Source organism: Geotrypetes seraphini, chromosome 6 (assembly GCF_902459505.1).
Source record: "Geotrypetes seraphini chromosome 6, aGeoSer1.1, whole genome shotgun sequence".
Taxonomy (NCBI): Eukaryota; Metazoa; Chordata; class Amphibia; order Gymnophiona; family Dermophiidae; genus Geotrypetes; species Geotrypetes seraphini.
The window spans coordinates 48,623,358-48,637,709 of NC_047089.1; the positions used below are offsets into that span (position 1 = coordinate 48,623,358).

At 43.0% G+C, this 14,352-nt stretch overlaps 1 protein-coding gene across 2 annotated transcripts in view; it reads left to right on the top strand.

The window, feature by feature from the left end:
• MTUS2 (microtubule associated scaffold protein 2) overlaps nt 1–14,352 on the top strand; it is a 550,182-nt gene that overhangs the window by 217,797 nt on the left and 318,033 nt on the right. For both annotated transcript variants that reach the window (XM_033950272.1, XM_033950273.1), the window contains exon 3: nt 6,962–7,202. In XM_033950272.1, the coding sequence (XP_033806163.1) occupies nt 6,962–7,202 (241 nt within the window). The remainder of the gene's footprint in view (nt 1–6,961; nt 7,203–14,352) is intronic.

Consider the following 14,352-nt stretch of genomic DNA (forward strand, 5'->3'; position numbering starts at 1 on the left):
AATGCCCACTCCCTCCTGCCTAACGCTCCTCAATCTCCCTGACACTATCTTTGCGATCAGGCAGGTGTGATTCTCTAATCGTTGCTGGTTGACATGGGCACTGATTAGATAATCGGGAGGGGGGGTAAAGTGACTGTCCTTTCAAGTAGAAGCGATTCTCAGCTGCTTCTTAGATGGCCGTTGAGACTGGCGTCCTATACAGAATCAGGCCCTAAATCTGCAGCCCTAGAAAAAAAGTTATTGCATTAGCTCTGCATTGATTAGCAAGAGCTACTGCAAATGTACTTTCTGGTTAACACTTCTGTGTCCATTCTTTGCCCGTGACACACCCCTGACACCCCCCCCAACAAAATATATATTTAAAAAATAGCAAATATGTAAGATGGTGCACACTAACAGGCAGATTGCTCCAGTATGTTATGTGGTAAGTCTTTTTTGGCATATTAATTTAATTAAATTTCCTTATAAGGTTCCAAGTAGGTTACAATAAAAGATAATACAATATGAAAAAATTTACAAATCTTTAAATACATCTTAAAATTTAATCATAATACCCACCCTACTTAATAAAAAATATATCTGAAATAACCACGTTTATATCGTTTTCATAAAAAAAAAAAAGCCTGATATTAGACAAATTTCTTATTTCACTGAGTAGAGAATTCCAAAACTCTGCAGCTCTTCCCAGGATTGATCTTTCCTAGAGGAGGGCAATCTACAATCCTTACAAGACGCCATTACCAATAAGAATTTTTGGGAAGAACGTAAATATCTATTTGAGTGACATAGGGCTCCTTTTACTAAGCTGCGGTAGCGGTTTTAGCTCGCGCTGCAATGCCATGTGCGCTAGACGCTAACGCCTCCATTGAGCATGTAGCGTGGGGTTAGCGTGCATGGCACTCTCTCCTCAAAAATGGATTTCCTGTCCTATTAACCCTCTTTCTTCCTCCCCTCTTAAAGTCAATCAATTTGTGCCTTTGCTTAATCTTTGTAAACCGCATATAACTTCACGGTATTGCGGTATATAAGCTGTTATTATTATTATTATTATTATTATTAAAAGGAGCCCATAGTGTTATCAAATCCATCAAATAGCCTGGCCAAACCCATATAAAATTTAAAAATAAAAAGCAAATATGTTCGCGTGTAATGCGGTTTAGTGGAAGGGCCCCGAACAAAATGAAGACATACCTAAGCAGTATGATTTAGAAAGCATTACTATTTCCACTGTGAAACGCATGGAAAGAACGATTTGTGAGATCCAGGGCTTGCGAAATTCAAAGCTCATACTTCACCGATAGTAATTTGAAGACAATCTTATAAAGTGCATTTTAGACTTTCAGTATTGAGCCAGATTAGATTTATGGTGCCTTTAATTGTTATGGGCAAAACACTTAGAGCTATTATTGTTGAACTTTATTTCTATAAATATGTCACTGCTACATGAATGTTGATTTGACATATTAATTTGCTTATTTGTCAACTGCACCAAAGTTAATTAATCAGCAGATACTTTTTTTTTTTTTTTAAATAGTCTTTTGGCTGGGTTTTCTATCTTATCAGATGCAGGAAAAAGCAAGGAGATATGAAAATTTAGTGAGGCAGATGTTCAGCATGGAGCTTAAATAGATTAGGGTTATGCTTTCATTTAAAACGACAGGTTGAGCGTTACTGCTGCCCTCCTGGGACTGCTTGTTTTGTTCTTATTTGTTCACTCATACTGTTGTGCTGTAGCCTATGATTCCTTGTTATGGGGCTGGCTGCTTTTCCAATAAAAATTATTTTTTAAAAAACCACAAAAACCGACAGGGGGAATTGTCAACATTTGCTCTGACATTTTGTGTTGTTTTAAAACCAAAACGACAGGAAATAATTAAAAGTTCATGGGTTTTCTCTGTATCATTACTAGTGCTTTGTAGGCACCTTTGGAAGTGGAGGAGTAGCCCAGTGGTCACCACAGTGAGATGAGAACTGGGGAAACTGGCTTGGATTCCTAATGTGGCTCATTATGATCCTGGATAAGTTACTTAACCCACTATTGCTCCTGGTACAAAAATTGGATTGTGAGTCCATTGGAGAGAGAGAAAGTACCTGCAGTATCTCTTGATACTAAGGGCTTCTTTTACAAAGGTGCGTTAGGGCCTTAACGTGCAGAATAGCATGCGCACTAGCTGCTACTGCCTCCTTTTGAGCAGGCGGTAGATTTTCGGCTAGCGCACGCTAATCCAGTGCGTGTGTAAAAAACGCTAGCGCACCTTTGTAAAAGGAGCCCTATGTAAACCACATAGGTTGTACCACAGAAAGGTGGTATTATCAAGATTCAAACAATCAATAGGCACTGATTGAAGAACAGTGTATGCCTACAGTGTGCAGCCATTTTGAGGATGCTGCTGCTAGGGGTAGAAGCGAGCAGTAGCATAGTAATGGGGAGGGCGGTCCGTCCCGGGTGCCATCTTGCTCGGAGTGCCCTCCCTTCCCACTCCTCCCCCTGCCATGCATGCCCCTTTCCCCCGTACCTTCGGTGTGAGCAGCCACCAACTTACTGCCCTCGTCCGCTTTGGCGCTCTCCCTGATGTCACTTCCTGGACCCGCACCTAGGAAGTGATGTCAGAGAAAGCATCAAATCTGACGTGGGCAGCAAGTTGGTGGCTGCTCCCGCCGATGCTAAAAAGGTATAGGGAAGGGGTGCGCATTCACGCGGCAGGGGAGGGTGGGGGAGTGACGACACCCCCCTGGGTGCTGCTCACCCTCGCTATGCCACTGGGAGCAAGTGAGGTTTGCTCTTGTCTCCATTGCACCCATTGGACCACCAGGGATCTAAGGTAGGTCCAGGGGGGCTATCAAGGGGAAAGGGGGGGGTCTTCAGGTCACATGCTGGTGGGAGGGGGGAAGGAAGGGACTCGGAGGACTTCAAAGAAGGTTTTAAATAGGTGGGTGCTGGCCTACATTCAGGGCTGGCACTCGCATAGCCAGGCGGCCTTTTTTTATGGCCAGTCAGAGCCTCTCTTGCCCACTTGAATTGCTTTTAATATTGGCTTGATTGTCATTATTGTGTCTTTATAAAATTGCCCTAGGAAAATTGCAGAAATTGCAGCCAAAATGGACGGAATTTGTACCTGTTCCGAACTAGATGTAAATATGAGCGCACAAAATATGCATGAAGGTGCACATTTTATATGAGCTTAAACTGTGACAACACCTGCACTTTGCGCAATTCACTCCCCCAAACACACCTGCATGTGGGTTCCATAAATGTATGAGAGTTCTTGACGCCATGCATATGTTAATGCATGGGGTAATCTTAGAATAGGGTTACCAGACATTTTGGAAAACCTGGACATGTCCTCTTTTTAGAGGAGTGTCCGGACTCCCGGACGGACTTTCCATAACCTGACACTTGTCCAGGTTTTAGAAAGCCCCGACCAGTCCCCACCGCATCTGGAGGGCCTCTGATCATGCGTGGATGATATCACACACATCCGCACATGCTCCAACTCCTCCAGATGCGGCTGGAGTTGGTTGTAGAAGAGAGGAGGCTTGCTGGGGGTGGAATGGGGCGGGGCTGGAGGCAGAATGAGGCGGGGTTATGTGTCCGGGGTTTTCTTTTCCAAAATATGGTAACCCTATCTTATAAACAGCATTATATGTGCATATACAACAGTTGCTCACCTGTAACAGGTGTTTTCCATAGACTGCAGGATTGGTACACATCATCCAGTGCTGGGAAGGAACTGTTCTCCTAGAGCTCACATTTTACTGAAGAGTTCCCTGAATATGCAGCCCTTCCAATGTGCAATGATTTCCTCAGCACTTCAGCTGATTCCAAAGCAAAAACATTGAGACAATATCATCACAAAGCTGTCCTTTGGACTCGTTTTTACCTAAGGTTGGCACACCTTTTCACCTGAATGAGGAAATACTGTTTCCCACCTTCTGTCTGAAGCCTCGTTCCAATCCTCAAGAGAAAGCCTCTCTTACTCTACAATGTAAGCAGGCTCTCACCTGTAGAGAACTGCATCCTCGAGAGTGTCAACCCAATTATTTATTTTCATCCAAATAGGACTGATATGCCTGTTAATGCAATGAATCCTGGCAAACTGGTCTAGTCACTTGTTATGCAATTCTGCTATGAACAAGCAGATAATCTTCTTGGCTCCAAAGTGAAATCTCATCAAATTGGAGTGACTGCAGCATCTGGAAGCCTGTATCTGTATATACTATCCAGTAGGCACCTACTGGGTCCTCCTTTCATATTTTCGCTGTGCACTACTTTGTGATGAGACTTCATGGGATAATGCCCTCAGTCAAACTGGGCTTGCCAGTCTTCCCATTTGTCTGTGCAGGCAGCTCTGACTTCTTGGACAATTCAATGCTGAGCAGTCCTAAGCTGGGAAGTCACCACTTATGTGCCTGACTAAATCCTGCTTTTCAGTAGAAAAAGCAAAGTTGCTCATCTGAAACACCAAGACCACAAAAAGGTTCATAGACAACGGCGCGAAAGACAAAGGCGCACCCGGACAAATGAGCGCAGCGCAGAGGCGCGCGCCGCTCAAAATTACTGTTTTTAGGGGCTCCGACGGGGTTTTTTGTTGGGGAACCCCCCCCCCACTTTACTTAATAGACATCGCGCCGGCGTTATGGGGGGCTTGGGGGGTTGTAACCCTCCACCTTTTACTGTAAACTTAACTTTTTCCCTAAAAACAGGGAAAAAGTGAAGTTTTCAGTAAAATGTGGGGGGTTACAACCCCCCAAACCTCCCACAATGCCCCCACAACGTGGCGCGATGTCTATTAAGTAAAGTGGGGGGGGTTCCCCCCCACGCCCCCCCCCCGTCGGAGCCCTAAAAACAGTAATTTTGAGCGGTGCGCGCCTCCGCGCTGCGCTCAATTGTCTGGGCGCGCCTTTGTCCCGGCGCGCTTTTGACCTGACACCCCACAAAAAGACCTGCACCCAAGTTTTAGTATTGCCCACAGCTCATCGGAAACAGACATTTTTCCATAGGCAGCAGGATTGTGGAGGCACAGAGGCCCAAATTCTGTAACTGGCGCCTAATGTTAGGCACCTATTTCGGAGTCGCCCAACTAGATAGGCGCCTATCTAAATTGAATAACAAGCTCAATTAAGCTTATTAATCAGCAATAATTGAAACTTAGGTGCCTATCAAGAAAGAGCGATTCTGCAACAAGGCGCCTCTAAAAATTTAGGCGGCCTTCCAAAAAAAATAGGCGCTATGCATGTTAGGCGTGGACGTGGCTTCACGTTAGGTGCCTTGTTACAGATTCGCTGCACTTAAGCGTGCTTAAGCGCTCGCATGGCCGCCTAACTTTTAGTTGTGCCTAGAGCTGGCCTATTTATTGGGCGCCTCCAAAATAGGCGCCGCGTAGCGTGATTCACTAAACAGCACCCACTTTTACTTGAATCACGCTGAACGGTGCCTATTTCAGCGCCTAACTTTTGGCCGCTTCTTATAGAATTGGCCCCAGAGTGCCTCTCACATCCCTGAGAGCTGCCTGAATATGTGGGACTCACTGAGCAGGTGAGGAGATGACTGTGTGTAAGGAAGAGCCACACATGTCAGAACTGTACACTAAGGCCCTGATTCTATAAACAGGGAGGGGATGGGAAGGATGGGGCTCAGAGGGCTTCAAAGAAGATTTTAAATAGATGGGTGCTGGCCAGGGCCGGACTTAGATGAAAAGAGGCCCTAGGCTATTCCACTTAAGAGGCCCTTTCACCTCCCATTTTTAAGTTTGTAAATTACATGAGAGATAATAAAATACATCATTATTGTGATATATATCAATATGTTAAATGAAACATGTTGTTATTGGTACTAAACTTTATAAAAAATGTGACACGGATCTTGAGGCCCTAGGCTGAAGCCTAGTTAGCCTATAGGAAAATCCGGCCCTGGTGCTGGCCTACATTCAGTTCTGGCACCCGCATAGCTAGACAGCCTAATTTAGGCCTGCCCCTTTACCACTGTACTACTTTTTTTTATGGTCAGTCAGAGCTGATATTCAATGGCACTGTCTGGTTAAATACCACTGAATATCAGCGGTTGGGCAGCCATGAGCAGGCAGCAGCCTCTCCTGCCCTCTTAAATTGTTTTGAATATTGGCTTCTCATTTTTGTGTCTTTATAAAAACTGCAGAAATCGCAGCCAACATGAATGGAATTTGCACCTGTTCTGAAGTAGATGTAAATACGAGCACACAAAATATGCATGAAGGTGCACATTTTATAACAGCTTAAACCAGGGGTGTCAAAGTCCCTCCTCGAGGGCCGTAATCCAGTCGGGTTTTCAGGATTTCCCCAATGAATATGCATTGAAAGCTGTGCATGCACATAGATCTCATGCATATTCATTGGGGAAATCCTGAAAACCCGACTGGATTCCGGCCCTCGAGGACCGACTTTGACACCTATGGCTTAAACTGTGATAACACCCTTACTTCGCACAAAACACTCCCCCAACTGCTAGGCACAGTTGTCAGTCATCGGCACCAATTCTGAGTGCGTCCCACGGTAGTGTGCTCATAGGAATTCCACGGCCAGCACTACGCTTTTGTAAAAGGGAGGGGCTAGTTCATCTGGATCCTAAAATTAAATACAAATAATGCTTTAATTTTCAGATTATATAATGGACAATATTTTTTGGGGTTTGCTGCTAATTGGGCTCCCTTTTATCAAGCTGTGTTAGGGTTTTTTTTAAATTTAATCACAGGCCACTGCGGTAAAAGCTCTGACACTCATAGAATTCCTATGAGTGTTGGAGCTTTTACCGCAGCGACTCGTGATAAAAAAAACCCCTAACGCAGCTTGATAAAAGGGGGCCTTGGTTCACTAAGGAGTTAAATCTGAGTATTGCTGATGTAAAAATAATCTTAGTGGGCCAAAGAAGAGCAGATGTGCTGTAAAATTAATCTTCTTCATCTTTATTTGAATTGCTTCTAAACAGGTAGGTGAAAGACCTGGAAAAGAAGAATTCTGCCCTCCACCATATACGCCTTATGAGGTTCCGCCAAGCTTTTATAGATCTACCATGATCCTTAAACCCCAGCTGGGATTAGGTGCTATCTCCAGATTACCATCAACTAAAAGTAGAATTCTCATCGCTAGCCAGAGATCCTCAGCTAGCTGTCTTCATCCACAAGGACCAATAACGGCAACAACCAGTCTTTACCATCCGGATGCTTCAGGTATAGTGAAAGCAACTCAGAATTAAGCTTTGTCTTTCCAGATTCCTATTGTCCAAGTACCGAAAGCGTCGGTGCTTATGAAAAGTATAACTTTAATTATAATGCTTGATTAATTGTGATGCAAACAAATAGTCCCCAGAAAAATACTGCTGTAGATACTTTAAAAGAAACTCCAAAAAGCAGTTAAAGTCAATAGGTTCTTAAAGGGGGACAAGCCTGCTTAGAGAAGTACCTGAGCAACAATATTTTAATAAATATACTGATAAATTTAATATGTGAAACGGGGTGTCCACTGGACACCTCTCGTGTGCTCAAAACAACTAATTATATAAATAACTTAAATAGTGATATAAATACATTTATCAATCATGCAGGTGCTTAAACAGAGCAGGAGTCTCGCTAGAAGAGCCCCCCAGCCAACTCCAAAGAGTGAACTCAGATTTAGCTTGATTATAAATCCATTGGTCTATAGTCAAGACCACGAGAACTCACGGCAGCCATTTTTGTTCACGACTCTGTATGGAGCAGGAGCATAGAAGGAGTACTCCTGCACCACTTCACCGCTAGACCACCAAGTTTTAAAAGTAAGGTGTGAAAAGGTCCGGGAGGCGGGGGTGGGTCAGGGTTTAAAACTCGCAAATAACCGAAGTCGCGAGTCCTAAACCCGTGAATATGGAGGTGGCCTGTGTTTATTTTAAACTTGGGGTAATAAGTGACTTGCCTGGAATTACAAGGAGCTGCAGTGGAAATCAAACCCAGTTCCTCCAGGTCTCAGGCCACTGTACTAACAAAAAGGGTACTCTTCCACTCTATGTCTTATAATTTTGCATTAGATCTTTAAAGGGCTTTGGACAAAGGCATTACAAAATGTTTTGTTAAGATGAAAAGAACCTTTGTAGACAGCTCCACAAGCAAAGAGAACACATTTCATGCAACACATGGCAATTAACAGTTTGGTATTATAAACACATTTTTATACACTGGGGCCAGTTCACTATTGGGAATATTAACCCAGTTTAGTTGAGTGCTCTGAGGTGGCCAAAGTCTGTTTTGACTGGAAGAGTTCAGAAGGTAGTGATGAGTAAATCATCTTCGGTGAAATCATTATCATGTAGCATTCATTCCTTGAGGTCACGTATCGAAATCATCAGAACATTTTAATATGCATTATTACATGCATACATGAGAAGATAGTGAGATGTACCTGGCCATTCCTTTGTCGTCCCCTGAATAGGTGCACTTAACAACGTCTGAACACAGATGGCTCAGTCTCTAAGAAGCCAAAGTCAGAAATACACTTTATTTTAAGCCATATTTTATACTCACTAAATCCCAGAAAATTAAATCATATCTTGGTTCAGGCAATATATTTATACTTTAAATCCAGCAAAATTAATCATACCACACTATAGTTTCAGATCATTGATTAAACCAGGGTTGCCCAAAATATCGATTGCAATCGACCAGTAGATCGCAAAGGCAACGTGAGCCGATTGTGGAGCCCATCCCAGGCTTCGTGATAGACTTGCGTTGCCTTTACGTTTTCCCTGCTTCCCGACACCATAAACAAAACAGCAGAAGCACCGGAAGTTGGCACGGAACTTCCTCTCTGACATCAGAATTGACATCGGGGGAAAGGCTGGTGGGCCCGGCGCGTCTGCTGTCCTGTTTACGGCGTTGGGAAGCAGGGAAAGCTCAGAACTCGGCGGCGGTGGCTTGGGGGCCTGTTTCCCAATTGTGGCAGTAGTGGCTTAGGGGGGGACAGGGAGAAAGAAAGATAAAGAAAGGGGGCAGGCAGGGAGACAGAAAGAAAGGGGGGCAGGGAGACAGAAAGAAAGAAAGGTGGCATGGAGAGAGAAAGACAGACAGAAAGAAAGGAGGCATGGAGAAAGACAGACAGAAAGAAAGAAAGGGGGGAGGGAGGGAGGGAGACAGAAAGAAAGACAGAAGGGGACAGGGAGAAAGAAAGAAAGGGAAGGGGGCAAGGAGAGAGGAAGAAAAAGTTGGGGGAGGGAATGAGGTCTAGAGGAGAGGAAGCATACAGGAGGCTGAAAGAAGGGAAGAAATATTGGATGCACAGTCAGAAGAAGAAAATGCAACCAGAGACTCATGAAATCACCAGACAACAGAGGTAGGAAAAATGATTTTATTTTCAATTTCGTGATCAAAAATGTGACCATTTTGAGAATTTATATCTGCTATCTATATTTTGCACTATGGCCCCCTTTTTTACTAAACCGCAATAGTGTTTTTTAGTGCAGGGAGCAGCGCGGGGCATTAAGCACAGCTCCCTGCGCTAAAAAACGCTATCACGGTTTAGTAAAAAGGGAGGGGGTATATTTGTCTATTTTTGTATAGTTGTTAATGAGGTAATATTGCATATTTTAAAGTCATCTGCCTTGACCTCTTTGAAAAAACCCCTAAATATAAATGATAATTAACATTTTCTCTGAGTACAGCGTGCTTTGTGTTTTTTAAAAAATCTTATTGTTGGTAGATCATTTTAACTTGGTCATTTTAAAAGTAGCTCGCAAGCCCAAAAAGTGTGGGCATTCCTGGATTAAACCATATCTACGTCATTCTCTTATTGGTTGGGCTGAAAACTTTTCTGCACCCCCTTGTAGCAATGTAATTTACTATCGGCTAATATGCACTTATACCATTATCTGTCATAGATACATTTTTGTCCAAATGTTAATTAAATCTAGAGAGTCCTATAATAATATTCAGAGGGAACAAGGTGTATAATCGGGTAAGATTTGAAAAGCCACTTGACTGATCCTGTAGATTGTGAGTTTGGTGTGTCATATTTAAGTCACCTGCTGTTTCCTAATTATTCCATGACATGTGGTGCGAGAGATGACTTGCTGTTCTGAGACCTCCTTCGATAGAAGGCCATACGTACAGTACATTACTTGGAATACACAGAATCACTTTTACATTGCTTAACTAAATATTTCACACATATAACACTTTTTTTTTTGCATCATAGCAAGTAAGTTGTTTGAGGAATTTTTGATCTTTAATATCCTTTTGATAACTTGGATTTACAAAGGTTGTATACATTGAAATAATTTTGATATTCTGTTTTGATAGCATTGTCGTAGTCTCCCTGGGCTCGCATTAATGTGCTCTGCCGTTGAGATTCAACACTGTAGAAGCGTTATAATTTACTCTCGATAGACTCACATTGACATTGATCATAACAATGAAAACATAATTATGAACCCTCTGTAATGTGTGCTTTGATGTAGCTATATTGAATGAAGGTATTTATTTTATTATTATTTTTTCCTATTTTGTCATGCTTATTAGTATATCTGGTTTCTGTTTTGGTTTAACTGAAATATAGATATAAAATCGTAAAGGAAAAAATAACTAGTAGTTCATATATGCAGAGTACAAATGTGAAATAAATCTTTTTCATGTGCAATATATAAAGATCAATGAAAAAGGTGGATCACTCAATTGTTACATATAATGTAAATTCTAAAACAGAGGAGAAAAGACCTCAAAAAACCCCTAGAATATGATCAAACAGACCATAGCCAATTGGGGTTGGTTTTCATCTCCGGTCAAAAACCCCTGTATAGTGTTTTTATGTGATTTTAATTCTTTATCTAATATATATTTTTAAAAAAATTTTTTTAAAATTTGCCACAAAACTTTATAATTTATCAAAAATTGTTATATCAGAATCTCTCTTCATTTCAATTGAGCATAATGAACCAGCAGCTCTAAATAAATTTCAAAATAAATCAAATATATAGCTTATAGATGTCAAGCACTTATCTTAGTGACCCGACGGAGGTCCATCCGTTTCGCTCTAACGGGCTTCTTCGGGGGTAACAATAGAGCTTGGATAGTGCCGGTATACAATAATTTGTCAAATTGCTCACATGTTCCGTGAGAACGCTAAATGCTCATACTATCCAAGCTCTATTGTTACCCCCGAAGAAGCCAGTTAGAGCGAAACGGATGGACCTCAGTCGGGTCACTAAGATAAGGGCTTGACATCTATAAGCTATATATTTGATTTATTTTGAAATTTATTTAGAGCTGCTGGTTCATTATGCTCAATTGAAATGAAGAGAGATTCTGATATAACAATTTTTGATAAATTATAAAGTTTTGTGGCAAATTAAAAAAAAAATAAAAAAAAAAATATATTAGATAAAGAATTAAAATCACATAAAAACACTATACAGGGGTTTTTGACCGGTGATGAAAACCAACCCCAATTGGCTATGGTCTGTTTGATCATATTCCAGGGGTTTTTTGAGGTCTTTTCTCCTCTGTTTTAGAATTTACATTATATGTAACAATTGAGTGATCCACCTTTTTCATTGATCTTTGTATCATTTCCTGGACACTTAAGTACGTTTCCATCCTATATTTCAGTTGATCATGTGCAATATATAAACACAAATCTGGTTTTAGGACCAGGTGTATTCTATAAAGATGCAAAATGAATTCTAGTGCGGAGATCATCAACCTTTTTACAGCAAAGAGCCAATTTATCCAAAATGTTTGGCCCAAACTTTACAAAGAGCCGCAAAGTGTAGCTCAGTGCATCGCAAACTGTGTGCCTCCTCAGATTTCAGGTGTGCCGCAGCACAATGGGGAGGAGGAGAGGCGCCGGTGCCAGCTGACTACCTACAGGATGTGCCTCTCGCAGCGAGAGGCACGTCCTGTAGACAATCAGCTGGCACCAGCGCTTCTCCGGCCCTCTTCCCTGCTGGCACCCCCTACTGGTGTCATAGGGCCCACATCTGGAGGGCCTTCACGCATGCATGGACATCAAAGTGATGATGTCACAAATGCGCATGATGTCATCACGACAACATCCATACACTCCTGGATGAGCGAGTTGCGGCTACTACATTTAGTGTGCCACGGCTCGAGAACGTTTGCGGGACACTGGTGTAGCTTCTCTCCCCTCCAATCCCTTGCAGATCTCTGCACCTCTCATTCCTCCTTCCCTCCCCTTCCCCCAAACCATAGCCAAGGTTCTCTCCCCTCTACAGGCCCCCAACCCTTTAATCTTCTTCCCAACCCCACAATTCCCACCCCTCCCCCAGGCCTACTGAGCTACTTGGTGGTCCAGCGGGAGTGTTTGTGGTAGGAGTACAGTCCTCTCGTGCCTGCCTCTTCACAGCTGCCTTCTAAAATGGCTGCTGCGACCTCTTGTGGCAGCTCGCGGTACTACAGGAAATGCTGTAAGCAGCTGCGAGAGTTCGCAGCAGCAATTTTAGAAGGCAGCCATGAGGGGGCAGGAGCAAGAGGGCTGCGTTCCTGCCACAAAGACCTCCCGCTGGACCACCAGGTACCTCGGTAGGCCTGGGGGAGGGGATCATAGGGTTGGAAAGGAGATTAAAGGGTTGGGGCTTGGAGAGCTGCAGCCACATGCAAGAAGAGCCGCATGTGGCTCATGAGCCGCAGGTTGCCGACCCCTATTCTAGTGTATAGATCTAAAAAGGGTGTATGGCATAGGTGTTCCGAGAATTTGCATGCACTGTTCTAGCATACACCCAATCTGCACCTAATTTGGGCATGGGGATTGATACCAGGTTTCAGTTGGTATATATTTTTGTGTATAAAGCTAGGAGCAGATCCTGGAATTAGGCACCATTCTATAAATGATGCTAAACTTGGAGTGCCATTTATATGCTCTTTTTAACAGCGCCAATTTTTCAGTGACATATAAAGAATTTGCTTCTTAAGCAAAAGCTTGAATAAATTACACAGGGTAGATAGAAGATCAGTGCTAAGCAAATGTAGAGAAGGAACAGAAGAAGACAGGGAGAGAGCGAGCAGAAAAGGAAAATCTGGAAGATAAACTAGGAGAAGCCTGACACAAGGAAATAAGAGACTGAGACCAGCCAATCAGAAAAGTAAAACACCCAGACAACAAAGGGAGAAAGGAACATTTTTTTATAGCAGGATGGGATGTGTCCACATTGGGAAATGTACATCTTTTCTGTGTTTGTATTTTGCAGAGTGCAAGAAAAAATACATTTCTGCTTCTGTTTTACAGATTTTCACTGCTTATATTCTGATGATCTTGACTGGAATGGGGTTTCTTCATTTCAGTTTTTGGCTGCATGTTTTTTGTGGTTTCCTATTTTTTTTATTAGATAGGGGTCTGTGTTTTGTATATACAACTGAGGGGAAAGCTTCTGCTAGTAGGTACTCTCTTGATTAGGAATATGTAACAATGCAACTTGTTCTGGTTTTCCGGTAGTAGCTATATTGGTGCTCTAGGAACCAGTGCAATATTTATAGCATTGTTTTTTCATAGGGTTGTCATGGTTTGGTAAGTTTTATGTAGGTTTTAAGTGTCTTTTTGCAGGGTTTTGTGTTATTTTGCAAACTGTCTGGCCCATCTGAAAGCAGGCCCTTGGCACCCAAAGCAAAAATGCTCAAGACAGGTGGTCTCCACATCCTATAGAACAGGAGCTCTCAATCGAATCCTTGGGACACACCCAGCCAGTCAGGTTTTCAGGAGGTAGTGCATGCAAATTTATCTCATGCATACTTATTGTGGATATCCTCAAACCCTGACTGCTCCTGAGTCAGGTTGAGAATCACTGCAGCATCAACAAGGCAAACACTTTTGAGGTTAGCATACCGTATTTTTCGCTCCATAAGACGCACCTGACCATAAGATGCACCCAAGATTTAGGGCTCCTTTTACAAAGCCGCACTAGGGCCTTAATGTGGAATAGCGCACGCGCTAGCCGCTATCGCCTCCTTTTGAGCAGGTGGTAGATTTTCAGCTAACGCATGCTATAGCGCGCGTTAATCCGGTGCATGCGCTAAAACCGCTAGCACACCTTCGTAAAAGGAGCCCTTAGAGGAGGAAAACAAGAAAAAAAAACATTCTGAACTAAATTCTCCCTGCCAAGCTCTGCACCCAACCCCACACTCTTTGCCAAGCTCTGCATCCTGTCCCCCCTCTCACGGGAAGCGGCGTGGGACCAGGCAGGCAGCCTTGTGTGCTGCTTTGTCGCTAGAGAACAGAAGAGGAGGCAGCCGCGGCAGCCGCTTCAGCCAACCAGTAACGCAGCAGAGTGAATTCCCCGGTGGACAAGGCTGAAGCAGCCTGTTTAGAGTGGTGCTGGCCCAATGCTGCTTTGAAGGTACAGTA